This window comes from Vicugna pacos, chromosome 9 (genome assembly GCF_048564905.1).
Source record: "Vicugna pacos chromosome 9, VicPac4, whole genome shotgun sequence".
NCBI lineage: Eukaryota > Metazoa > Chordata > Mammalia > Artiodactyla > Camelidae > Vicugna > Vicugna pacos.
This window is the reverse complement of record NC_132995.1, coordinates 12368108-12396077: the sequence shown is the minus strand read 5'-3', so window position 1 is coordinate 12396077 and position 27970 is coordinate 12368108. Positions and strand designations below refer to the sequence as shown.

Here is a 27970-nt window from a genome sequence, read left to right as displayed (position 1 = left end):
CTGGCCCGGACTGTCGGCAGCTTTCCCCCTCTATTAGAAATCCTGGTCTGGCCTTTGTTTTTGACTCAGTCTATCAACTGATATCCACACATGAGAAAAAACGTGCAGGTAAAGTACAGGTCTCTATTCTTTGATGCCCCCTGCAGCCCCACCCCTGGAAGCTGGGGAAGCAGTGGCCAGCTGGGTTTGATCCTTGGTTTCCTGAACAGCATGTGGGTCACTATGCTGAAGCAGCAGAGAGTGGGCTTCCCTGGAGGTGTGCCAGCAACAGTCCACGTGGGACCGCCACTGTCCCCTGGCATCCTCTGGATCCTGGCTGCAAAGCTGCACTTGATTGACATCAGTGACTGGCAGGTGGCAGCATGTCCCCAGAGGCCAGATCAGGCTGGTTAGCTAGGACAGGCGGATCCTGACCTTCACGCTGGAGTGGGTCACGAGGGCGCCGTAGTGTCCCACCCAGGATCGCGTGTCTCTCCCATACTGCTCAAAAGACACATAGCGGATTCCCTTGCCGAAGTTGGTGAAGACGTGGGAGACCTGGGTCGGGAAGGAGAGCAAGAGGCTGAGGTCCTGAGGGCTCCTCGACAGATACTCCCCAGCACCGAGTAGGTGGTACCCAGCTCTACTCTGAGTGTGGGGGATACAGCAGTGAAGAAAGCAGCAAAAAGATCCTGCTTTGGTGAAGCTGACCATCTAGTAGGAGACTCGGACCCTGAAAACAGATGGGGGAAGGGCAGAGGGAAGTCTGCAGGAGGGTGGGGTTGTACAGTGAGTAAGAGCTGCACTGAGATAACATCTGAGCAGAGACATGGAGTGGGGGAGGCTTTTGGGGATCTGGAGGAAAAGTGTTCAGGGAGATAAACAGTGCAAAGGCCCTGTGGTGACAGTGTGCCTAGAGCAGGGTGAGGGGAGAAGTAGGAGATGGGGTCTGGGAGGTAAGGGGCAGATCATGTGGGGCCCTTTGGGCCACAGAAGGGCTTTGACTTCCGGGCTTTTTATCTTTTGCAATAATTTTTAATTGAGAGAGAGAGAATTCACCTCACTGTAAAATGTACCACTTAAAACTACAATTCAGTGGTTTTTTGGTATTTTTGAAATGTTATGCAACCATCACCACTGTCTAATTCTGGAACATTGTCATCACCCCAGAAGAAAACCTTGAATCCATTAGCTGTCACTTCCAATTCCTCCTTCCCCTCCCCCCTGGCAACCACTAATCTGTCTGCTTTCTGTCTTTATGGCTTTACTTATTCTGGACGTTTCATATAGGTGGAACCATACAATATGTGGCTTTTGTGTATGGCCTCTTTCCACTTAGCACAGTGTTTCCAAGCCTCACTGGTGTTGCAGCATGAATCTGTACTTCCATCCTTTTGACAGTGGCAGGACGGGACATTGGCTTTTGCTCTGAGATGTAGCCACGGGAGGGCTACAAGCAGGGGTGTGTGTGTGATCTGACTCACTTTTTAATGGGATCTTTCTAGATGCTGAGTCTGTGTGTTGGGCTGGGGGTGGGTGGGAGGAGATCAGAAGTGGAAACTGGAAGACCTCCCCCAAAAAAGGTTACTTTGATAAATGAGGTATGATTATGGGGACAACTTATGCTCAAGACCCAGCCTGGGCTTGCTTCGGGCCCTGCACGCTTCAGTGTGACTTTGGGTGAGTCACCAAACCTCCCTGCTTTAGTTTCTTCAACTCAAGTAGGGGGATGGAACAGGGACTTACATTCCCGGCAACCAGAGCAGGGCCCAGCACACAGTAGGTGCTCAATAAATGTATGTTGAAGAACTAGGCTGTTGGGCTAATGAAATGAATTAATGGGTGAAACTCTTGGGACAGGTCTGTAATAAGGGCTCAGTGATTGAACAGAATCTGAGCAGGGTGGGAGGTGGGTGTGCCTTGGGGCAGGTCAGGGGTGGTGTGGAAGAGGGTCTGGACCCACCTGGCGGCAGCCTCTCTCAGTCCACTGAAGGACTGGGTTGGGCGAGGCCGAAAACTTGACCACTTCGTTTTCGTACACATCCAGGAGGCGGACCCGGAGTCGGTAGATGCAGCCACAGTTCTCCCGGGCGCCCCACCTGCCAGGTGGTGGTGAGCCTTGATGCCCCCGCCACCTACTCAGGTCTCTCAGGGGGAGGGAGGCTGAGGGCTGGGCTTCCCCAAAAGGATGAGATCAGGCCTGGGAACCTAGGGGAAGGAGCCTGGGTGCTCCTGGGTCAGATTCTGTAGGCTTTGGGTCAGGTGTGTGTTGTGGGAATACAGCATCTGAGGAGGAACCACAACCTGGGGGAGGAGCCTGTGGGTGTGGGAAGCTGGATGCTCTGGGGTGGCCACAGTTCTGGGGAGAAGCCAGAGCCCCACGGAAGAAACTGGATTTTCTGTGGAGGAACAAGATCTTGAGGGAAGCACCCAAACACTTTGGGAAACAACCTGGGTGCTCTGGAATGGAGGGTGCTCATTGTGAGCCCACAGGCTCTGAAACTAGCCAGTGCCTCATCCCAACTCTCAGGGCACAAAGCTCCCAACCCTTCTCAGGCCTTGGGTCTAGGGTCAGGGCTGAGTTGTCCTGGGAGAGGGGGATGCTTGTTTCAGATTGAGTCAAGCCAGTCAGTGGCCCCTATGCCGACAACCCCTGCTGCAAAGAGGGTGGGGAAGAGAGCAGAGTGGGGACTCTGGGCTCACCAAGGGGCCGCCCCTCCCTGGCTCTGCTACTGTGAAAGCATCGCTTTCCCCGCTCTCAGCCTCACTATGAAGGGGGCACAGTAGCAATGCCAGCCAGCCTGTGGGGTTGGTGGGGACATGAAATGAACCCCTTCTGCTGAACTGCTGCCATCACCGTTGATGCTTGGGGGCAGGTCGCCATTCTCCACTTACCAGTCGGCCACACAGATCTCGATCTGGGCGCTGTCCAGCAGTTCCTGCCACATCCCCTCCATCACCAAGTCCACAAGCTGCCTCTTGAAGCACCATCTGGGAAGGACGGATGGTGGGAGGAGGCGGGGCGGCAGAGTCCCATATTTCAAGTCACAGCCCAGAAATCACCTCCTCCCAGAAGCCTCCCCTGATCACCTTGTCTAAAGCAGCTCCTCAGGGTTGCTCTACCAGACAAGATGTATGATGAGCTGGGCATCCCCACTGGCCTCTCAGATCCTCTCCACCATTCTCCACCCTGCTCTGGGCTCCAGGAAGCTGACCGTATGCAGGCCTGCCCCTAATATGTGGGGACCGGGACATGAGTACAAACGGAGGGCCACACACTAGACATCTGAGCAGGGAATTCTGGGGTCTCTGACAACAAGTTTGTGTTGCCTGTGTGGGCAGGCCTCCCTCACCCTCTGCTTCCTGTTGGGTCAGCCAATGGGAAGCTCCAGCAGGAGATGGAAGAAGAAGAATGTGAGATCAGGACATTTATTCTGCTGGCTCCCTCCCAAGGGAACCATCAGGGAACTGTTGTGTCTCTCAACAAAAAGGCATAACCCCATAGTGCCCTCTCCTCACAGCTTTCTCTGTCTTCACGTTTCAGTAACTGTTTCCTCCTCTTACCCCTGCCAAGCCTAGGATGGTAATGTCCCTTCCCCATACTGTTACTAGCCTGGTCCTGCAGTATCTTGTGTTCTGCCTACACCTTTGTAAAGAGTCCATCTCCTCTAATCTCAATGTGCCATTATAACAGAAATAGTGTTTTTTCAGAAGAACTGATAAACTGACCAGAACAGAACACAGTGCACAAGGACAGACAGACCAAGGTATATCTGGGAACATCATAAATTAATAAATGTGGCACTGCCATTCCGTAAGGAAGGGATGGATTCTTTAGTAGATAGTGTTGGGAAAATTGGCTCAATATATTGGGGGAGGAGGGGAACTGGATCCTTACTGAACATCACATTCAAAGGTGGATCAAAGCTCTAAATGTGAAAGATTAAACTATGAGTTGACTAGAAGAGAGTATATAGGAGAATACTGTTAGGATCTAAGGGTAGGGAAGGATTTTTTAAACAGCATTTCAAAAATGAATTCTAAAGCAAAAAGTTGAATTTGATCACATGGAAAATAACATAACACCAGGGACACAGTCAATTCAGATAGTAGACGGGGAGATTTTGGCAATGTCCAGGATGGGCAGGGCACTGACATCTAGAATATACAAGGAATTCTTGTGTATCGATGAGAGTAAGAGCTCAACCTTAATAGAAAATATGAACAGTTAATTTACAAAAGAGGGAAATGAAAAAGCTAACAAACACATGAAGAGATGCTTAATTATTAGTAAACCGAAACATGCAAATTAAAATAGCAACAAGATATCTATCACCTCACGCCAAACACATTGGTAACTACTAGAAAGCTGGATAATGTCACATGAGAATAATTGACTGTAGGAGGAGAGGACAAGGAAAATGGGCATGGGGTATGAGGATTAAAGAATCAACCAATCATTCAGACTATTTTGCTATCTTCATAGCATTTATCACCACCAGCTCTAAAGTCAGATCACCTGGGCTCAAATCCCAGTTCCACCACTTACTAGATGTTAGTTACACTCTGTGCCTCAATTTCCTATTAAAAGATGTAGATAATAATAGTATTTGTATTATAGGGTTGTTGCCAGGATTAAAGGAATTATATGTAAAGCATCTGGCATACAGTAAGCCCTCTAAATGTTTGCTATGTTGTTGTTTTTATTTTACTGTTAACCCTACATCTAAAAGGGAAATAAAAAAGAGCAGGTTCCTGAGCTTCCTAAATTTTTCTTGTATCTCTGGCATATAAAACAGTGACAGGTACCTGGCAGGTCCTCAGCAAATATTAGTTGATTGACTGAGTAAATGAATGAGGATAGAAGAGGGGGAAGGTGGGTGAGGGTGAAGACGGTGGCGTAGGCTCCCCTTTCTTACTCGTGGCCCTTGCCCCAGCGATCAAGAGCCACTCACTCGAAAGAAGTCACGAAGCAGGTCTGGGAAGGAGCGCCGGGCACCAGTGTTAGGTTCTTTTCCACCGCCCAGCCATTTCCGCCGTGCTCCACCTCCCAGCCTCTGAAGCCCTCTGTGGAATATAACAGAGTTGAACACAAGGGATTCACCTGCCAGCTCGCCCAGCAGAGACCCCGCCGCCACCTAATCTGTCCTGCCCCCCAGTTCCTCCCATTTAGCAGCCTGCATTTTTGGTCCCACCCAACGACCGTGTCACTCAGCCCTGCCTATGTATCCAGCTTCTCCTCAGCCTCACTCAGCCCCGTTGCCGGTTCTCTTCCCTTAGTTCTCCGAAACTACTGGGCTTCAGATTCTGGCCCCTCCCCGGGCTCCTTCGCCAAGGCCATACTCCCTCCTACCAAAGCCTCGGGGCTCCTCCCTCCCTAGTCCCGCCCATTCGCTCAATTCCCCTCCTCACAGCCTCTCAAGGCAGCCTCGTATTTCTAGGCAAGCCCCGCCCCCGCCATCACCCAGTCGGCTTCTCCCCAGCCCTCCCCTCGCTCCTCCCCTTAGCCACGCCCACGGAGTCTACAGCTGCTGCGAAAGTCATTCCTGCCACGGCTCCGCCACCTGGCTCCTTCTGTTCTGTTCCACGCATCCATTTCGACTCCCTCCACTGCCCACGGCCCCTTTCCTCCAAGTACCCTGGCCCCCGGCCCCGCCCCTGTCTCCTCCGTCCTGGACACCCCCACTCACTCTGCCTCTCCTGGCCCCCTCGCTGCCCATCCTTTGGCTCTGGGCCCCGCCCCGGCCCCGCCCCCTGCGGTTAGGCCCCGCCCCAGCACCCACGCTCTCCACACGAATTGAAGATGAGGTTGCGGCCGAGGGGCGCACGGAGGCAGTAGCGCGCCAGTGCGCAGAGCGGGAACTCCTCCTCGTCCTCGCTGTTGGGCGGGCAGCGCTGGGCCACCGCATAGAGTGCGCGGCCCTCCGCGCTGCGGTCGCGGGCCAGCTGCAGCAGCCACACGGTGGGCCCGTCCACCACGTCGCGCCAGGCGCGGCACACTGGGCGGCAGCGCGTCACTAACGCGCGCGGTGGCACGTGGCTCAGCACCTGTACGAGCAGCTCCGGGGGCAGCGCGTCCAAGGCTATGGGCGGGTCCGCGGGCAGCCGCCGTCGCGAAGGCCGGGCGCCCATCTCCCGCCGCCGGAGTCCTGCAGGTCGAGAGGGTTCGGCGGGTCAGGGCAGTCTGGCCTCCCTCCTCCTCTCCTCCCAGGACGCAAGTTCCCTGCGGCTTGACCGTGACGTCACCAGGCACACGAGCATCCAAGGGAACTGCCACCGCCACGAAAATCTGGCATCTACTTCCTGCCACTTGGCTCCGGAGGCGACCGGCTTCTCCGCACCTTTCCCGCTGGCCTGATCACGACCATACCAGGACTGCTAACCAGGGCCTCCATCCCTGGCCGGTGCGCTTGTGTCAGGGTAAGCACTTTATATATGACCACAGGCACACTGAAGACTTGAAAAAAAAAAAAAAACCCACCCAGGAGGAAACCATTTCCACCGCATCCCCCAACCTGTCCCAACTCTCAGGCCTTTGGAATCCATGACGTGTCTTCAGCAAAATCTGTTTCCTCAACCTCTTCACTAAACATTCTTGTCACCTGCTTGCTTTTAACCAGAATCTAGCTCTCCTGTGGCCCTTCCAAGTGGCTAAATCTCCTTGCTCCATGGTGCTGCTTTCAGACCATTCTTCCCTCCTCCTCCCCCAAATTCCCAGCTATCAATCTCGTTATCAGAGTAGATCATTTGCCACCTTGTGCATCATCTGCTGACCCAGATCGATACTCCTCACTTCGCCATGATTTCAGCTCCAGGCTCACTACCACTCATTCTTGGTGATTTCCATATCCAGATGGGTGATCCTTCCTTCTGCCACCCCACTTCTCTGTTCCCTGACCTGCTGTGTGTCCTCTTAGCCCTTTCCTCCCATAGTCACAGCTACACCTGTCTCAACAACCACTGCCTCCTTTAGAGCCTCAGTCTCAGGCTTCTCATTCTTCTCCCAACATGTCTTCTTTCCAGCTCTCTCCCTCCAGTGCCCTAGACCTCCCCCCACCAACCCTTCCAACCCACTATGACCTCCCCTTTGTCCCTACCTCTTTTTCACTGCCCCACACCCCCTGGAGTCCTCATTTCTTTCCTATCCAGCCTAAATTCCTTGGTTAATCATTAAAAACATTCTTTGCATACACCTTGGCCTCCTCTGGCTTCCTCCTACACATGACTCTGGTTAAAGCTAGCCCTCCACCTACCTGGGCCTGTTCCCACACAATTTTGGGGGCTTTGTGGGGGGGTGGATTCGCTTTATTTATTGATTTTTATAGGCGGTACTGGGGGTTGAACCCAGGATCTCGTGCATGTTAAGCATGTGCTCTACCACTGAGCTATACCCTCCGCTTTGTACACACAGTTTAAAGCAGCTGAAAACAACACAACTCCACTGGCTGGTCTCACTTCAAGTTTCTGAACTTCACCCTCAAACGTGCCGCTAACGCTGCCTGTCAATCAGATTACATTTCTCTTAACCACTCGCTCTTCCTCTCTGTAGATAACAACTTCACCCTTCTTCCCTGTCCTCTAATACATCACACCTCTTTCCACCTCTTTGCTCTCCCTCTTGCTTCTTATTTTGCAGAAAAAATAAAACTGATGAGAGGTGAACTTCTCCCCACTGCCCCATCTACCACCTCCGTGTCCCATGCTTTCTCTCCCATCGTGACTGCTCCCACCCGTCCTGCCCACCCTTGGCCATGGTCTCACAGTTCTCCCCTCCCTCCGCGGCACCATCAGTGTCCCCTGATCATCCTCGTCAGCCTCACAGAGCCATCTCTCATCTGAAAACAAAAGAAAATTTTCTTGACTCCGCTCCCCACCTCCAGCTATGGCCCCATCTCTTCGCTCTTCTTTATAGTGAAACTTCTCAAAAAAGTTGTCTACACTCACTGCCTCCATATTTTCTACTCCTGTTCTCCCTTAAATCTTCTCTAATCAGGCTTTGCTTCTCTTCCCCATCCTGAAATGTCAAGGTCACCAATGATCCCCACCCTCCCCCTACAACCACCTCCTCCACCTCTGCTCGGTGCTGAGCCAACAGTCACTGTTCAGTCCTCTGTCAGTAGCACCTGACACAGCGGGGTGACCCCCTCTTCACTTGGCTCTGGGCCACCACACTCCTCTGGAGCACTCCCATCTGCCTCATGGCTCCTAGTCAGGCTCCTCAGCTGTTCCTTTTACCTCCCTCTGATGTCACAGTGTCAGGGATCAGTCTTCGAACCTCCTCTATTCTCCATCCATACTCCCTCCCTTGGGGATCTCGTCCACTCTTATCACCTCTCATCTGGACCCTCATTTTCTCCCTGCTCCATTCCCCAATTGTCTATTTCCCACACCTGAGTCAGGTGCTGTCCCTGCTGTGCTGAGCTCTCCTGTGGCTCCACCTCACTCAGGGTCAGGGCAGGGTCCTCACTGCAGCCAACAAGCCCCATACGGTCTGTGCTCGTCACCTCCTTGCCCTCTTCTCTCCCTCACTCACTCTGCCCCAGCAACACCAGTCTCCATACCTCAGGGCCTTTGCACAGGCTATTTCCTCTACCAGGATCCAGAGGATTTCTTTGCTCACCTCCATACTTCCCTTCAAATTTTTGCTCAAAGTGTCAGCTTCTCCCTGAGACTTTCCCTGGTCACCTTATTTACAATTTCAGGGCCTCACGATCATCCCCTACTCCTCCTTCCCTCTTTCCTTACTATATTCTTCTCTAAAGTTCCTATTACCTTCTTACATACTTCCCCCCACAGAAGTATCTAAATTACCTAAGTAAATCTTCCTTATTGTCTGTCCCCCAACCACATTGTAATCACCACGAGGGAAGAACTGTTGTTGCTTCTGCATATGGCGCACTACAGTGTCCACACCAGTGCCTGACACATAGTAAGTGTTCAATAAAGAGATGCTAAGTGAACAAACTCGAATGCATCATCACGACAGAAACTTGCTGCACAGATGAAGAAACTGAGGCATGGGAAGGTGAAACACCTTTACTTAACAAGAACTCAGGGATTAGTTCAAGACCTAGTGAGAAAATTGTTTCATTTCCCCATCCAGCAGCAACAGCCTAAGTAGGGGAAGTTTTCATGCCTGGAGCCAGCCAGCCTGGGTTCAGGTCCCCGCTGTGTCTCTTGCTAGTCATATGACCAAGGGCAAGTCATTTGATCTCTCTCTGCCTCAGTTTCCTCTTCTGAAAATGAAGATGTTAACCATACCTACTTCACAGGGAGATGAAACAAGTTAATATTCGTAAAGCACTTAAGAAAAACCACTGGTGTCTCATAAATAAAAGTGGTATTAATATAACATTAGACACTAAATCATGTTAGTTGCTATTATTATTATACATCATAAAAAGATCACGAGCAACCATTTAGCTATGATATTTTATCTGGTGACATTTATTGAGTCCTTACTAAACCGCTGTGCTGAGCATTTAAGCTGATCATTGCACTGATTCCCATCAACATGTTTTAATGGAGCAAACATCCTCCAAGGCTGCCCTGGGTTAAGAGGCTTCAATGATCTAATGCTTGCTATGCTATCTAATGCCAGTAAGTGCTCGGTTCATGCCAGCTGTTACTATTTTTAAACAAATTGATTAAGGTCTTGCTAAGAATTAAGCACGAATCAGGCAAGTGATCTATGGATATGATAAAAAGCTTGACTCCCCGTTGACCCTACTACAGAGGACTGAAGTTGTAGAGACAGGCTTTAGAGACCAGGTGTGCTTTGCCCCAGGAGGTTGTTAGTTGCATTAATAATTAGCTGTGATTTACAAGCAAGCTCGCCAGCTTGCCAGGCAGGGATGTGACACTCACCAGAGCGTAGTCCCCTGGGTTGGCTCTCCTTGGGAATGTGGGGGTCACTGGTGAACAGGAGATCTCCAGAGCTGGGGGTTGGTCCCCTCACACAATGAGGGCAGCCAGACTTCACTGAGGAGCAAGGAACTTCAAGTGATGTACCGATGAGCCCTGGGTATACAAAGCACTTATTTGCAATGCTCTGCCGAGGGCCATGTCCGCATGGCTGAATGCCAACTACTGGCTGGGTCAGACTGGGACACAGACGGCATGGCACTGCCTGCTGCCAGGGTGTGTGTGTTTAGTGGGGAGGCTATTGTATTTACTGGTTGTCACAATGACTGGGAGATGCTACTGGTATTCAATTCCAGGGACCCATGATGCATGGCAGACTGTATCTTCCCAAAATGGCTAGAACAACATATCCAACTGACATGCTCTTCTGGGACTTGACCGTTCTCCATTAAGTGGAGACCATACCTCTCTCTTTGACATAGGCAGGCCTTTGGGACTGCTTCACCTCTCAGAGCACCGCAGAAGTGACATCAGTAAGGGACTTCGGAGGCTGGGTCATCAAAAAGAATACAGCCTCTGCCTGACTCTATGGGGATGCAGAAGCCCCCACTTCAGTGCTGTGCTTCTAAATGTTTGACAACTGGCTCTCCAGGGGAAAAAAGGAAAAGAATCTGAGTTTGCAGCATTTGCTGATTTCTGTGGTGTAAATACACCTACCACGGCTGAGAGCAAGCTACCAAAAGGACGACCCTGAACCTTGGAGCTGGAAAGAGCAGTCCACCATCTGCTCTCAGCAGCTGGTTGCGAGCCCACTCCAGGACACCACCGCCCGAGTCACCATGTAAGACTGGCTGCCCTGAAGTCATAACGGTGGAGAGACCACATGAAGGTAGAAATGCTTGGGGACCCCCAGCTATGTGTCTCCCCATCTCAGGTGTTAGGCGGAGGAGCGAATGAGCCCGCCCCAACCACTGCCCGTGGGCACCTGCACCGCATCCCCTGATGGCTCAGCTGAGCAGTTCTCAGCGGCTCTCTGTCTAACTCCTGGGGGCTCCCCCATTTCTCCATCTCCACGTGGTCTCTCCAGCTAGAGTACACTTTCCCCAGAGTAGTCATTCTTGATAAATAAAAAATAACATAATTTCATTTTTTTGGAGGGGAGGAGTAATTAGGTTTTATGTATTTATTAATTTTAATGGAGGTTCTGGGGATTGAACCCAGGACCTCATGCATGCTAAGCACATGCTCTACCACTGAGCTATACCCTCCCCCCTTACAATTTGAATTTTAACAACTGTATACATCTGTGCAACCATCACCACAACCAAGACAGGGGGCATTTCTGTCACTCTAAAAGGTTTACCCCTTTTCAGTCAACCTTCACCTGAACCCCAACCATTAATATGCTTCCTGTCACTATAAATTTGAGTTTTCAATTTCAGAGTTTCATATAAATGGAATCATATAGTTATCAATTTACTGCCTCACAGCTCTAAGTTGTTAAATTGAAGTTTGATCCTTTAAGTCTTTCTTTTGCCTGCTGACAGGTTAAATTTTTCCAGTAGAGGGAGCCAGAGAGGCGTGGCAGAAGGAAGGGGGTTCGCTTCCAGCTTCCAGTCTTCCCTCCTGGCAGGCAGCTTCTCCCCACGCTCCCGGGGTGTGCCTGCCTCTCCAGTGGCTGGCATCCCTCAGCCAGCACCTTCCCCTGGCACCCGTCGCAGGGGGTTTCCTAGCTGAGTGCCTCTAGTGAGGTACTCCCTTGTGAACGGCTTTCCCTCCGCGTTCTAAAGGACCAATTTCTGGCAGGTTCCAGAGGATGGATTTCCAGGAAGTTCCACAGGTGTGGCACCAAAGGGACTCCTTTACCCTTTAGTGAGCCACGTCCAAGTGTTCTCCAAACACATCAGGATTTCTGGGACTGTCAAGGACAGCCTAGGACTCTCATCTTTCTCAAGTTCTCTCTGTTAGATCTTAGGGGTAGTGGCTGCTCCTTATATTTGCTATTTATATATTCATTAGCTTTCTCTTTATTTCTTACTAGCTAATCCATCTAACTCTAATTCCCTGCTATGGTTACTAATTCTTTTTTTTTTTTTTTGGCCCTGCAAAAATATTCCCCTGAAAATTAACAAGGTTACAAAATTCGGATCAACCTTACTCCTTCTTTATCACAGTAAAAAATATATGATTAATAATTCTGTATCTTTAACATCCTCCCTTCAAATTACTGGTAGTTTCAATCTCCTGACTGGACCCTGACCGATACATATGGTATATGCTCCCTGTGTCTTCTTTCCTTCAGCATCTACACTGTGTGATTCATCCACATTGTCGCCTGGATCATCAAGAGTTCACTCGTTTTTATTGCTGAGTGGTATTCTGTTGAACAGATAAACCACAATCTGTTTACCCAGTCACTGTGATGGACATTTGGGTTGTTTCCAGTTTGAGGCTATTATGAATAAAGCATCAGTGAACATTCATGTACAAGTGTTTGCGTGGATGTATGTTTTCATTTCTCATGAGGAAATACTTAGGAGTGGAAGTCTTGGATCACATGGTAAGTGTGTGTTTCACTTTACAAGCAAACAGCCAATCGTTTTCTCTGCATGATTGTGCCATGTGCGTTCCCATCAATAACATAGGAGAGTTGCAGTTGCCAGCACCTTGTACTGTTCGTCTTTTAAAATTTTAGACAGAGTGGCTTCCTTTTCATGCCTTTGGGAGAGTTCCCTCTACCTGACATTCTCCCTTACTAATTTTAACTCTTTATTCTTGAGCTATGGTGCCAGTGTTGTTTCTAACCTGCAACAAATGGTTACAGAAAAATCATTGATAAGACAAAGCTTTTACATTCTTTGCTCTTTAGAATTATTTGCGTGTTCAAAGATTCGATGTGCCTTCCCCTTCAAGAAGGCAGACTGAGCTATTGATAACCAGGGCCTGTACTAGACTGTAAGAGCCTTTAAGTAGATTTTTTTTTTTTAAAGGGACTCTTTCTGGGTGAATGCAAGCCTGGTGATTAGAGAAAGGGCTGGATGTGAGCGACCACCCATACCACACCCTGGCTGGCCTTGTAATAATAACAGCTGGTTCTGTGCTAGATGCTCTCAAAACAGAATCCCAGGAATTTCAAGTTCAAACGGCTGCAAGAGACGGGCCATATCCTAAATGAGGCCGATTGGGTGGAAGGAAACAGGGAGTGGTGGAGCCTCGAGCAAACCGGAGAGAACTGCCCCGGCCAAGGCTGCACCCGTGCTCACTTGGGCTGATTAACTGCCAAGGAGGAAGGTGGGCCCAGTTTGGCCTCATTTTCCGGTTTGTCAAGAGACTGGAAATCTGCATTTTTCATATGAAATCACCCAATTTTTAAATGTTAGCAATGCATTTAAAGAAAAAAAAATTAAAGCACAGTGTGGGTTAGATGAGACAGATCTGCAGCCCCGGGAACTGACGGAGGGTGGCCTTTTGTGGCTTCTGTCTTATCCCAGGTGACCTTCACACCATGAGGAAACTGAGGCCCAGAGAGGCAAAACCACTCACACGAGGTCACACAGCAGTCAGAAGTGGAGTGGCAGTGGGGATCTGGGCAATCTGATCTCCCTCTCCAAGGGCATCCTCTCGATGTACAGCAAAGAAAGTAAAAAGCAAAGTCAACAGGAGGGACACCACCACCAAAAAAAGAAACGTCGATAAATTTCTGAAAGAGAAAGCAGACTGAAGTGGAGGGGCTAGGATAGAACCCAAGGTGGGGACAACGGAGCCTCAAGGACCCCCAGAGGCTCTGTGCCCAGAGTCAAGGGTAGAAGTACAGGTTAGGAGTTGAGAGGGCAGAGTGAGGACAGAGGTCAGTCCATCTTTGAAAAATCAATGCCTATTTGCACCCTGCTCCCTCACCTTCCTCCCCGATGCTTTGCCACACAGATCTCTGGTTGCCCAACACACACAGGAAAAACAAAACTATACTGGATAATTGTTCTATGAAAAAAGGCATGGAGTGTCTGGGAGGTGTGCAGGCTGCGAGTGGTCCTGAGTATAGCCCTCCCCGCTCTGGCACCTGGGAGTGAGCTCCCAGCAAAGACTGGCTTCCTCCGTGTCATCACGAACAAGTGCTGCCTCCCCAAAACACAAGGTTCTCAGTTACCCCTTCAACAGGACAAAGAGGCCAGAGGGAAAGCAGCACTATATTAATGGCAGCCCCAAATCTCATACCAGTTGCTTTAAAAAAGTCACCCAGACCCTTGTTGGTTGGAAAATGTGATTGGACAAGCAAGGATCATTAGACGCTTGAAGGAAACTAGCAGCCTGAAAGAGAAGCATTAAGGTAAATGGGCAGAGCAAGAGTGAACTTACCCCAGAGGAAACAGAGACAACTCAGATGGCCAAAAGAACACAAAGGAAAAGAAAAACCCTAATTAGTACACTCAGGGCTGGCTTCAGGCTTCATGGACCTGTGACCTGGGCAGGCACACATGGTCCCACACTTAGAAGTGCTCCAAGCCTGTTTTAATGCTCTGCTGTCACCATCTTGAAATTCTTAAGTGTTTTTAGGCAAGGGGCCTATATTTTCATTTTGCACTAAGCCCTGAAAATTATACAGCTGGTCCTGGGTACGCTTAGATTTGAGAAGAAATTGAAAACAAAACAAGAACAGGAGGTGGGGAGGAATAGTTCAGTGGTAGAGTGCATGCCCAGCATGTATAAGGTCCTGGGTTCAATCCCTAGTACCTCCATTAAAAATAAATAAATAAAAACCCAATTACCTCCTCCCACCAAAACCAAACCAAAACAAAACAAAAAAACAAAACAAGAGATTATAAAAGGAGGAATGTCTTCAAGACGAAAAAAAAAATTCCAAGAAATATATTGGATGGGTTAGAAACAGGAAAATCCTTCTTTTAAAAGGGAAAAAATAAAGCTATGAGAAATAAAGAAACAAAAAACTGTTTAAGAAAGTCATGGTCCAAACATGATATGCACTAAACTGTATCCATATTATGTCTATTTGACAAAGTATAAGGAATCTGTTTGACCTGGAGGCTAGAGGTATTTTTCTTACATTAGTCCTGTTTATTGGTTTTCATGAGAAAAAGACTTTTTGAGATATAATTGGCATAGAACATCATGTAAGTTTAAAGTATACAATGTGTTGATTTGATACATCTATATATTGTAATATGATTACCACCCTAGCATTAGCTAACACTTTTATCATGTCACATAATTATCATTTCTTTTTTTTCAAGAACTAATGCTTCTTAATTTAATGGTACCTTCCTCCCCTCCATTTCTCTTTTTTTTTCCTTTTTTATTGAAGTATAGTTAGTTTACAATATTGTGTCAATTTCTGGTGTATAGGATAATGTTTCAGTCATACATATATATATATATATATCTACATATGTTCCTTTTCATATTCTTTTTCATTATAGTTTGCTATGAGATATTGAATATACTTCCCTGTGTTATACAGTAGAAACTTGCTGTTTATCTATTTTATATAGTTAGTATCTGCAAATCTCGAACTCCCAGTTTATTTCTTCTTACCCCCTTTCCCTGCTAGTAGCCGTAAGTTTGTTTTCTATGTCTGTGAGCCTGTTTCTATTTTGTAAATAAGTGCATTTGTATCTTTTCATTTATTTTCGTGATGAGAACATTTAGGATCTGATCTCTTAGCATAAAGACTGTCTTTTCAACAAATGGTGCTGGGAAATTTACATGCAAAAAGATGAATTTAGGCCTTTACGTCACACCATACACAGACATCAACTCAAAATGAATCACAGACCTAAATCTAAGCATTAGAACTATAACATTTTAGAAGAAAATGGGAGAACATCTCATGATCTTGGGTTAGGCAAAGATTTCTTAGCTATAGCACCAAAAGTATGATTCATAAAAGAAAAAAATGGATTAATTAAACATCATCAAAATTTAAAACTTTTGCACTTCAAAAGACACCATTAATAAAATGGAAAGACAAGCTTAGATTGGCAGCAAGTATTTGCAGATCATATATCTGATAAAGGACTTCTATCCAGAATATTAAAAAAGAAACACTTAAAATTCAATAACAAGGCTAACAAACCAGTTAAAAAATGGACAAAAGCTTTGACTAGACATTTCACCAGAGAAGATATACAAATAACTGTTAAGTACACAAAAAGATGCTCAACATCATTAGTCATTAAGGACATGCAAATTAAAATCACAACAAGACACCATTTCATGGCCACTAGAATGGCTATTATTCAAAAGCTTGGAGAGGACACGGAGGAACTGGAATCCTCACGCGTTGCTGGTGGGAATGTAAAATGGTACAGCCACTTTGGAAAACAGGCTATTTCTTTACAAGTTGAACATTAAAAAAAAAAAAGTTAAACAGAAACTTTCCATGAAATCCAGCAATTCTATTACTAGGCTACCTACCCAAGAGAAAAGAAAGCATCCTTCCACACAAAGACTTGACTGCAAAAGTGCACAGCAGTGTGATATACTTGGAAACAATCCAAATGTCCATCAGCGGCTGAGTGGATAAACACAATGTGGTACATCCATACGATGGAATACGGTTCAACAATAAAAGGAATGAAGTACTGTATATGCTACAATATGAATGACCCCCCCCAAAACTGTATGCTAAGTGAAATCGCCAGACACAAAGGACCACATACTGTATGATGTATTCATAGGCAATATCCAGAAAAGGCATATCTCAAGATACAGAGAGATTAGTAGTTCCCTGGGACTGGGGATGGATGTTAACAGGAATGACTACAAATAGGCAGAAGGGATATTTTGGAGGTGATAGAAATGCTCTAAAATTGGGGTGATGGCTGGACAACTCTGTAAACTCACAAAATCACTGAATTGTACCCTTAAAAGAGCTGAATTTTACGGTATGTAAATTACACCACAATAAAGCTGTCAAAAAAAAAAAAACCCTCCAAAAACCCTGCAAACGTTACAGTTAAAGCATGGAAGACTTAAATATGGTAACAGAACAGACTGTGGATGTAATCAACCTTGACAGTGTGAAAGCAAATGTACAGCTGACAAAAGATGGAAAATGAAACGTGGGGGGGAGGGGGAGCTGAGACTTCTCTCACTTACTTAGTATCATGGGAATCTGAAGTTGCCAGAATAAAAAAATACAAGCGAAGCATAAAATTTGAAGTTACCAAGGCAAGTAAGAAATGATCTTTAAAAAGTACAATTATTAAAAAATCGATGGCGCACACACACAGTAGATTAAAGACCATCTTTCATGGCAGACAGTAACAGATGATACTGAATCTCCTTATTTCTCTATTATTTCACTGTCATCACCCTCACAGTCACTCAGCGGCCTTCTGGGCCACATCATGGGTGAAGTAGGAGGCAAAGTTACTTCGATTTGGGGGATATTCTAGTTTAAACATCATGAACATCATGTATATTAAAGAACATACTTTAAAAAAATCAACCAGCCAGTGCAATATCACCATAATTTACTTAAAATGCCATCAGTGAGAGCTCCCACACGCTCCTAAGGGAAGTATAAATTAGTCTCACCACTTTGGAAACTAGTTGGGCTTTTTTTTAACTCAAGTTAGAACTGTGCCTTTGGCAGGGGGTAGGGGTATAGCTCAAGTGGTAGAGTGCATGCATGCACAAGGTCCTGGGTTCAATCCCCAGTACCTCCTCTAAAAATAAATAAACCTAATTACCTCCCCTCCCCCCCTGCCAAAATAAAGTAATTAAAAAAGAAAAACAGAAATGTGCTTTTCTTATAACCCAATATCTCAGACCCCAGAGCCAGGACACACAGACTAGAATGTTCACGACAGCTTTTCTCCTAAAAGCTCCAGCCTGGAAAGAATCCAGGTGCCCACCCACTGTAGGTTGTATAAATAAATTAAAGCAGTCACAGAATGGAATGCCACGTAGCAATAAGAAGGATTTAACTACAAGTAAACACAACAGCCCCGAGGAAACTGAACCGGAGTTTTGGGTGAAAGATGCCAGTTATAACAAGTCACCTAGACTGTGAGTCCCAGGACAACCTGACATCCTGGGTTGCCGGGGGGCAGTCCTTGTCTACATTTTGTGTTCCAGCATAATTAAGGTAATTATTAATAGTGACCCCTATTCCTTCCAAAATTTCCTGGTTTGGATGATAAATTATATACTCATACCAGTGGTTCTACTCTTAGAAAGTTCACAAACAGGCTAAAATAATATTATCTACAAATGTACACAGGATACTAACACCATATTTAAAAAAAAAAAAGCAAAGCAGGGACATGAGCATCAAAAAAGTCAGAATGCTGGTTCCTGCTGTGGGGAGGGAGAGGGCTATTAATCAGAGAAAGATCTGGGGGCTGGCAATGTTTTCCTTGCTGACCTGTGTGCTCGTGACATGCTTTATAATTATTTGTTAAACTGTACATATATTTTTCATGTACTTTTCTGTATGATTGTTATATCTCACAATTTAAAAATTCTTAATGCTATCAACGAACACCACGATTATTTAAGTCCAAGAAGGAAATAGTCTGACGGCATCTTAATGCAACTAATAATTCAAACTTATCAATGCTTTCTTTGTGTAAGGCGCCCTGGAAGATCCTCTGTGTGCATCATCTCATTCCCTGGAGGCAGTGTTGACATTTCTAGGGCATCACAAGGCTGGCAAGGGACATTGGTTTGGGGAACTGCTGGCGACAGCCTGTGGAGGAGGTGGCACTGGGGAGAGGTGACACATTGCCAGTTCTACATCAGTCAGCCTGGGATAGCCCCAGCCCCCCTAACTCCAACTTCTTCATGAACTTGGGCAAATGGCTTTCCATCTCTGAGCATAGATTTCCCCTCCAGAAAATGAGAAGTGCGCAGGTCCACATTTCCTCTCCACAATCCCCGAATCCAAAAGCTCTGAAAACCAAGTCTTTCCCAGACCTGTTTGGTGGTGGAGCTGACTGGAGCTGATGTAACGTTTTGTTTATCCCACTGGGTATGAACATGCATTTCACTGAAGAGATATCCGTGTGTCTGATTACACGATGCTCCCTAGCCCACTAGGGGGTCTCATGTAATGTACAGGATGGGTTCCCTAGGGCTTGCCTCATATTTAAAAAGTCTGGATTCCCAAACGCATCAGACGCCAAAAGTTTTAGCTAAGATGCTGCAGACTTGTAACTCCCACCTTTCGTGGTGATGGGGAAATGAAACGCGATCAAGGCTTGGTCCTCAACAAGTGTTAGCTGTCACTGTGAACTTTGTGACAATGATTAGCAGTTAACATCCAGCTACAGGGAGTCTGTGCCCACACCTCCTTCGGTCAGAATTAAACAGCCACTGAAACCACGACTGCAGGAATGTGTGCCCAGGGCAGACGTGCTGCGGAAGTAATGGGATGAAACACAGTAGGACACAAAATTTCACCACTGGCCAGATCAGAGCCACTGGGTGAATTCAAAAAAGGAAAAGAAAAGGCCAACTTCAAAATCTATCTCTAGACAAAAAGAGGTAGAAGGAAGGGCCCAGTAGCAGTTATGATGTTAAGAACAGTTATTCCTGGTGAGCAGACTATGTAGTTAAGAAAAATCCTTCACAAAATACTAACAGCTACTGTTAACACGCACTAACTGCTCTCGGCCCGTGAGAAGTGTTGTACAAGATCTCACACAAGTCTCACCAGCAACCCCATGGGGTAGGCTCTGTTTTTCAGCTGGGGAAACTGAGGCTTGGAAAAGGGAAGCAACGGACCCAAGGTTACCCAGCAAGCAAGTGGCAGACGGGGGATTTGAACCTTGGTGTGTTGGACTCCAGGGTTTGTGCCACTGTGCAAGTCTTCAACCCTAGTTTCTAAATTGTCTTAGTTTATTTTCCTCAGATTTTACCATAAAAATGTCACCATATAGAAAAGTTGAGAAAATAGTTTAAATGAGTGTATGTTCCATATGACACCTCTATAGGTCTACACTACCGCTTAACCCACCAAGAGAAATCCACTCTGCTCTCTAGTATTCAGTCCATGGACACTTTTCCCCATCATCCCAAGGTCTTCTGGAGCTGTTTCTTCCTAACAAAGTTGGGGCTTACACACTTCTAGGGGTGCTCATGTCTCTTTAAACACTTTTAATCTAAAACACCACCCCTGCCTTTTCCATTTTTCTTAAAGAGATTATATTGCTTTTTTCAAATCTTTTTTTGGTGGGGGGAGGTAGTTCGATTTCTATATTTATTTATCTTTTAATTTTTAACGGAGGTGCTGGGGATTGAACCCAGGATCTCATAAGCAGATGCTCTACCACTGAGCTAGATCCTCCCCCCTGCAATTATATTACTTTTATCACAGGAAAAAAATTAGATAGACTCATTTCTATTTGATTTGTGAACTATATGTATAACTTGATTGGATTGAAAAATTAGCATTTAAAAAATATAAAACCTTTATTAAGAAGTTTTTTGGTGGGGGGAATTATGTCTATTTATTTTTAGAGGAGGTACCAGGGATTGAACCCAGGACCTCCTGCATGCTAAGCATGCACTCTACCACTTGAGCTATACCCTCCCCCTTTATTGAGACTATTTTTAAGCAGATTCCTCAGCCAAGCCTTACAAAAAGGGGATCAGCAGATTATAATACATATATATATACATATATATGTATTTAATGGAACAAGAAACAAGTATACAAAAATTATTTTATGTTACAAAAGTGCCTACAGAAACGAAAAGGAATGTTGTGATCATATAGGAAGGATGGAAATTGTGGAGATGATGAAAGCTGTCTCCAACTATTTTTAGCAAAGGATTAACAGACATGATCTAAAAGTTGATAAACTAAGACGTAACAATGGAAGAGTTTGCTTTAAAGATTTGCATCTACCAGTGGAATAAAAAGCAGAAAAAGGATTAAAATGATGCACCACGGATCACAAGTTACTTTTGCCATTTTTGAAGAGTAATTTAATTACAGAATTTTTAACTGGCTGCGTTAGGGGAGGCGCTGTTTAAAGAACTGTTATATTTCATGCAAAGCTTTGTCCTATTTGTGTCTTATTCTTGTTACTGGGACATTAAAAAAAGTATTATTTCTTTTAAAAGTAGATTGGTAATACTGCAGTTTTCAAAATAGGGGGTAAAGAGCTGCTGTTTAATGTTGAAGGAACAGGATACGGAGCGGTAACAAATTTTACATAACATTGCAAAAGTTAACTTAGAACAAAACTGAAATTGGGTGGAGCGGCCGCCGCTAAAAACATACTGTGCCCAAGTTGCTAAATCAAGAAACGGTGCCCTAAGATCTTCTGATTCACATTTTTTTTTTCCTGCCAGCCAGAGGAAACAAAATCCAGAACTGGTAAAAAGGAATCTGGCCTTTCACCCGCTGCTGTGAACACGTGTTGATCGGGTACGTATTGGAGGGGGATTTATTTAATGGTGGCCTCCACAGACCAGCAGCCGGGCGGAGAGGCGTGGGTGGGCTTTAAAGGATCAGTTTTACCAAAGCCACTCCGTACGATCTGAGGCTTTCAAATGTTCATTTGTTTAACTATGGACTTAAAGGGGCAGAAGTTGGCTGGAGCAGCCTACGACTGGAGGAGGGCTGGCGAAGGGGCGCTGGGCACAGGACTCCCGGGACATGCCCCTCCCGGCAGGGCCTGGGGCGGAAATCGTTCCCGGGGCGCCCCAGCTGCGAGTGGGAACAGGACGCGGGTCCGGACCTGGGTCCCTACCTGTCCCGGCGCTCACCTGGAGGCCTGCTTGGAGGCGGCAGCGGGCTAGGATCCTCTTCCCACCCTGCTCTGGGAGGCAGTCGGGGGGCTCCCCGGGATCCGCCCGGCCCAGGGAGCCCCGGGACAGGCGCTCTGGGTAGGCTGTCCTCTCCCGGGGGTGGTGGCTGAAGTCTGGCGCCGGGGGCGGGCGGCTGGGAGATCCGGCGGGCGGGCGGCAGCGCTGGGCCAGAGGCAGGGAGGGGCGGGGTCTGGGAGGCTGCAGGCGCCGGGGGGAGGGCCCAGCTGCCCAGGGCTGACGCGGAGGGGACCCAGCCCCCGAGCTCTTGGATCTGGGGCCCGCTCCTCGGAGAGTCTACGCTTTCTCCACGTGGTTACTTGCTGCTCAGGCGCCCCGCCTGGGTCAGGAGACCCACGTTCCCCAGTGCTCACCGCAGGCTCCTCCAAAGGGCGAGTTCCACCTCCTGCGCTGGGACCGGTCCTAGCTGCCCCCTCCCCCCAAATCCCGTCATTCTTTCTTATTGCAGCCACCTGCCTACAGTCGCCTCGGCCGTTCAAAACATCTCCCACCATCTGTCCACCACTAGTAAACGACTGAGCAGTGACTCTGACCCCGGGCCTGGTGTGAAACACTAGAAGTTTCGGTCTGCAGGGATTCTCTCGAATTTACATTGTGTCCCCAGAGTAGTGTCTTAGAGGTCCAGGCCTGTTCTTAAATCGACTTTCTCTGACACCTGTAATCCCTTGCGGCGCTGGGCGCTCCTGCATTAGAAATCCGCCCCTCCCCTAAATTACAGACAGGAAATTAATCCGAGATTCATAGTAACGATGGGGCCACGATCCATTTCTCCCTTGACCCCCGCCCTTAGGCCTTCACAGTTATTTTTTGTTTTTTTGGTTTTTGTTTTTCTGATTGCCCTAGACTGCCCAAGGGACCTCAAGGACTGAGACCTTAGACATCCCAGAGCCAATCTTCTGCACTCCAGGCCTCCCACACCCTAGGAAATAGTTGCCAGTCCCAGTTACCCCAGCGCTCACTTATCGCAGGCACTGTGCTAAATGCTTTATATGCGATACTCCATGGATGCCTCTCCTGAGAAACTGAGGCCCAGAGATACGGAGTCAATGCACGAGGTTCAAGTTCTTGCTTAGGGGTCAGACAAGAAAGGGTTTCAGCATGGCTTCCCCAGGTCCCCCTCCGCTGGAAACCTCAGAAAGGCACCACAGCGCCATCGTGAGGACGGCATGAGATCCTGCGCATATAGCGCCCAGCAAATGTTACCTCTCATTTTTGGTACCATCCACCTTTCGAAGCATTTTCTGTTGGGCGTTGTAAAATTATCGTATTATTGGTAGCAATTTTAGTATAGATCCTCACAAAGTCTCTTATCTGAAAGGCTTGGGACTAGATGTCTTGGATTCCGGATTTTTATTTTTTTTTTTTTAATTTTAGAAGGCAGTAGAATGCGTAACACTATAGTGTTCCGCAGTACTCCCAGCCAGGGTCAGGGCAGCACTCCATGATCACGGTATTTCTGCTTCACAGCATGTGTAGAGAGAAAAACACACTTAGTGGAATGGTTATAAATACTTGATGTCGATTCAGGCAGATCTTACTGCTTAAAGAGTTTGGGGCCTAAATTGTGAAGAAAGTTTCTGGATAGGAAACTGTAGCAATGCTTTTTTTTTTATGATACCATTATCAAAATAGATACAGTGAACCAGATGCAGACTGCATAGATTATGTAGGTCTACAGGCACTAAACAATTTATTTCAACGCATAATACCAGTTTATTACAGATAAATTAGAAAGAACACCAAAAAAAAAAAAAAGAGAGAGAGAGAGAAAGAAAAGTTAAAAGAAAAAAGAATCAAGAAAGAACACAGGGCGTCCCCAATAAAATACTTGGATGATCAAAGGATGTTAAAACCATTGGTAAAAGGTTGCTGGAGAACAGTTCAGAATTGTTACCCAACAGATGACTTACTCATTACAGAGGGGAAGAATGTACCTACCTAGAGGGGGGAGGTGGGTTTTGGCAGACACTCTCTTAACCAAGTGATCAAACAATATCCCCAGTAGTGGGGCAGAGTGTCTTCAAGAGTCTCTTAATGTGACACTACAGGAAGTCCGCAAAACTGCCTGTGCAGAATTCTTATTAAAAAAAAAAAAGAGTTAAACCTATTTATTAATGAGAAAATAATCAGTAGTGAACATTGGGGCTATACCTAAGATAACTGACCGGGACTCTTCAAAAAAGCCAACATGAAAAACCAAAAAAGAGACCAAAGAGGCCTAACAACCAGACACAGGGCGTCCACCTTGACTGGGGCCCGATCTGGCCATTTCTTTTGGGCGCTGTCTTGCTCGGGGCCGATTTTCTTTTCCCGGCTGGTGAGCTTGCTTGTTGCTCGCCATTCTCAACTGAGAGACGAGGCTGGTGTCTGGAGGTGAGGGGAGCGTGCTTCCTGTTATAAATATTGGCCTGCTCTCCCCGCCGGCCGCGGCCTGAATGGGAGCTCTGTGTCGGGGTGCGCGGCTTGCCGCCCCGCGGGCCTCACGTGTGAGTGGGGGCGGGGCCAGGAGCCCCACTTCCGGCTGCCCCTCCCCCTCCCTCTTCCACAAGTGCCAGAATACTGCTGGCTTTTTCCAGAAGCCGGCACCTAGCCTAGTTAGCACCGCAAGCTGGCAGAGAGCTGGATCTCTTTAGGGAACCACCCTTTGATTCTTGTTTTATTGCCCATGAAGTTTGGATGGCCTGTGCCCTAGGGGACAGGGGAGGCGAAGGTACAGGAAGCAAGGACAGACTGTTATGGGAGCCTTGGCTATCTTTTCCCACTCCTGCCTGCTCCCTACAATCCGCGTGGTGCTGGGCTCCCTCTTCCCTGCCGCCCTCTCCTGAATGCAGTGACCTCTTCACCCCGCTTCATGCCCCCAGGCTTCTACCCGGTTTGTCTGCCAGAAGCGTGTTGGAATCTCTCAGGTGTGGATGTCTCTGTGGTAGGCTGAATAATGACCCCTGAAAGATGCCCATGCCCTTTATCCTTGGAACATGTGAATGTTATCTAAGGTGGCCAAAAAATATTTTGCAGATGTGATTGAGTTAAGGACCTTGAGCTGGAGAAACTAGCCAGCATTATCTGGATGGGTTGTGAACAACGGTCCCCATGGTCCTTATAAAAGGGAGATCGGAGGAGTCAGTCAGAGGGAGGGCAGTGTGATGGCAGAAACAGAGATGGGAGTGAGGAGCTCTGAAGATGGAGGAAGGGGCCACAAGCCCAGAATAACGGGACCATAAGCCTACTAGTAGCTGCAAAAGGCAAGGACACAGATTCTCCACTCAGCACCTCCAGAAGGAATCAGTCCTGCCAACACCTAGACTTTAGCCCAGTGAAACAGATTTTTTTAAGGTTTGTTTGTTTGTTTGTTTAATGGAAGTATTGGGGACTGAACCCAGGACTCATGCATGCTAAGCATGTGCTCTACCACTGAGCTACACCCTCCCCCTGACACTTTGCTTTTATCATTTAAAATATGGTTTTTTTCATTTAATATATTTTTGAGGATTTTTCCATATTATTACAGAGAGCTTCCTTATTTATTTATTTTTTGTATGGTTATACCTGATGTTTTTCTCTTGTCCTTTCCTGATGGAACTATAGGGTATTTCTAATATTTTGTTATTTCAAACAGCACTGCCGTGCACCACGTGTGTCATCATAGTAGACATTTCTAAAAGCGGCTTGGCCGGGTCACAAGATATGTGCACGGCTATAATTTTAAAAAGGAATGATAACAAATGTGGCTGAGGGTGTGGGGGAAATTGAAACCCTCCTACACTGCTGCTGGGGAAAATGTAAAATGGTGCAGCTGCTTTGGACAACAGCCTGACTGTTTCTCAAAAAGCAGAACGTAGAGTTCCCGTAAGACCTGCAGTTCCACTCCTAGGTAGATACTGTAGGGAAATGAAAATGTATGTCGATGCAAACACTTGTACACAAGTGTTTATAGCAGGATTATTCATAGCATCCAAAAGATGGAAACAAGCTCAATGTCCATAAACGAATGAACAGATAAACAGAATGTGATGTATCTGTACAATGGAATTATTGGAATGGGATTATTTTGCCAGAAAAAGGAATGAAGTACTGATATATTCTACCACATGGATGGGCCTTGAAATCATTATAAGTCAAAGGAGCCACACACTTAAGGCCACATGATGTACTGATTCCATTTATTTGGGAATGACCAGAATAAGCAAATTTACAGAGGCGGACAGTAGACTAGTGGTTGCCAGGGGCTGGGGGAACTGCAGACAATGGGGTGATGATAATATTCTGGAATTAGATAGTGGTGGTGATTACACAACATTGTCAATATCCTAGAAATCCCAGACTCACACCCTTTAAAATGATTCATTGTTTTGTTATGTTAATTATATCTCAATAAAAAACACGCTACTTAAAAAAAGGTATGAGCATAAGATTTCATCAGTGACTGCAGAATTACCCATGACTCACCAGTAATATATTCGAGCAGACATTTTTCCATGCTGCTGGATTTGCCAACATCTGTGGGACTTCTGTATGGACAAGAATACTAACTATGTTATAACTTGTTCTTTGATAAAATCGTTAAACAGTTATTCTCCTATATCAGATTTCCCTAACCATTTATATTCAAACATTCCTTCCAAATGCAGTCACTTAAGCCCACCACAAGTCTGATATCAGATGACTGCAAATGTTGTAAATACTGTGACAAATAGACAAGGCAGTCGTGTGATATGATAATGATTATAAAACTAATTACTTGTGATGACACACGTCACAAATGTGCTGACACCATGGGTTTGAATTTGTTTATGATGGCTGTTGCAATTTGTTTTCCTTCCCGCTGGGAGTAAGATTTTACTCACCCAGTGTAAAGAGTCAGGGTTACTGCCTCAAAGCTACTGAGGTTTGGGGTGTAGGTGGAGTCAGTTTCAGGATGGCCAATGATTCAGGACCAGTGAGGAGATGGGGGAGCACCCAACACGGCAGCCCACCGACGTGGTTGTTCCTCAGAACTGTCCACGGGATAGGTTCTGAACAAGCAGACAGGTTTCATTGATGGCTCTGGTCACGCTCCCACCCCTGCAGAGTCACGAGTTTTGACATCTTCTTAGATAGTGCAGGCTGCCACTCTTTGTTCTGAGCAGGACCTGTTTCCATCCAGTTAAATTTGAAGCCTTTTGTCAGTGTGGCTTAATAAAACCCCAGCTTTTTTTTTAAACATTTTTTTTATTGAGTTATAGTCATTTTACAATGTTGTGCCAATTTTTTTATCGTGTTAAAAAATATATAACACAAAATCTGCCAATTTAGCCCCCTTTAAGTGGCATTAGTTGCAGTCCTAATGCTTTGCAACCATCACTGTTCTCTATTTCCCCAATTTTTCATCACTTCAAACAGAAACTCTGTACCCATTAAGTAGTAATTCTTCCTCCCTCCTACCCCGAGTCACTGGGGACCTCTAAACTCCTTTCTGTCTCTATGAATTTGCCTATTCTATGTATTTCATATTAGTAGAATCATACAGTATTTGTTCTTTTGTGTCTGGCTTATTTCACTCTGCATACTGTTTTCAAGGTTCGTCTTGAAGAGAGTGCATCCATACTGCATTCTTTTCATGGCTGAATAGTATTCCACTGGCTGGATATAATTCCTTTTGGTTATCCCTTCATCAGTTAATGGATGTTTGGTTGGTATCTGCTTTTTGGCTATTGTAGATAAAGTTGCTATGAACATTCACCCACAAGTATCTGCTTGAGTCCCTGTTTCCAGTTCTTTGGGGTATGAACCTAGGAATGGAATTGCTGGGTCATACAGTTATAGTAATTCTACATTTAATTTTTTGAGAACCAACCAATCAGTTTCCTACAGTGGCTGCACCATTTTACATTCCCACCAGCAATGTATGATGGTTCCAATTTCTCTACATCCTCGCCAACACTTCTTTTCCATTTTTTACTATTATTACGGCCACCCTAGTAGGTGTGAAGTGGTATACAGCCCCAGCTTTTGTTCTCAACCATCAAGATGTGAGATGTTAAACCCCTACGTGTTTGCCAATTCAGTGTGTTATCAAATGTTTTAAATCTGGGGTGGAGCTAAACCACATGCTTAGCATGCATGAGGGTTCAATCCCCAGTACCGCCATTTTAAAAGTAAGTAAATAAATGAGTAAACCTGATTACCTGCCCCCCTCTGCCAAAATAAAATAAAATAAGATTAATTCTTTAAATCTTTGCCTAAGACGTGAAAAATGGTAACTCATCCAGTCTTACTTTGCATTTCTCTTCTGATGAGAAAGTCGATCATCATTTCTTCTGTTTAAGAGTCGCTTACATTTCTTTTCTCC

At 46.3% G+C, this 27970-nt stretch overlaps 1 protein-coding gene and 1 long non-coding RNA gene across 4 annotated transcripts; both read right to left on the bottom strand.

Moving 5' to 3' along the window:
* Positions 1 to 16: 16 nt before the first annotated feature.
* Positions 17 to 21795, bottom strand: LOC102546010 (F-box only protein 17). Of its 3 annotated transcripts, none has more exons than XM_072967118.1 (7): positions 21567 to 21795; positions 9847 to 9999; positions 5763 to 6128; positions 4935 to 5046; positions 2875 to 2970; positions 1943 to 2078; positions 17 to 537 (listed from the first exon to the last, which is right to left on the bottom strand). In XM_072967118.1, the coding sequence occupies exons 3-7, from the start codon at positions 6109 to 6111 to the stop codon at positions 394 to 396; spliced, it is 837 nt and encodes a 278-aa protein (XP_072823219.1). In that variant the 5' UTR covers positions 6112 to 6128; positions 9847 to 9999; positions 21567 to 21795; the 3' UTR covers positions 17 to 393. The 3 variants fall into 3 exon arrangements, with proteins under 3 accessions (XP_072823219.1, XP_072823218.1, XP_031537623.2); XM_072967117.1 differs by having other exon boundaries at positions 21583 to 21795; XM_031681763.2 differs by lacking the exon at positions 9847 to 9999 and having other exon boundaries at positions 21583 to 21795.
* Positions 4081 to 4926, bottom strand: LOC140698081 (uncharacterized). The gene is made up of 2 exons (XR_012075522.1): positions 4789 to 4926; positions 4081 to 4186 (listed from the first exon to the last, which is right to left on the bottom strand). It is a non-coding gene; the product is annotated as an uncharacterized lncRNA (long non-coding RNA).
* Positions 21796 to 27970: the final 6175 nt, after the last annotated feature.

Coding starts and splice junctions, on each gene's coding strand:
- LOC102546010 (XM_072967118.1), bottom strand. CDS start 6,111: ATGGGCGCCCGGCCTTCGCGACGGCGGCTGCCCGCGGACCCGCCCATA. Junction 2,079..2,874: donor GAGATCTGTGTGGCCGACTG/GTAAGTGGAGAA, acceptor ACCACCTGGCAG/GTGGGGCGCCCGGGAGAACT. Junction 538..1,942: donor CTGAGAGAGGCTGCCGCCAG/GTGGGTCCAGAC, acceptor TTCCCGACCCAG/GTCTCCCACGTCTTCACCAA.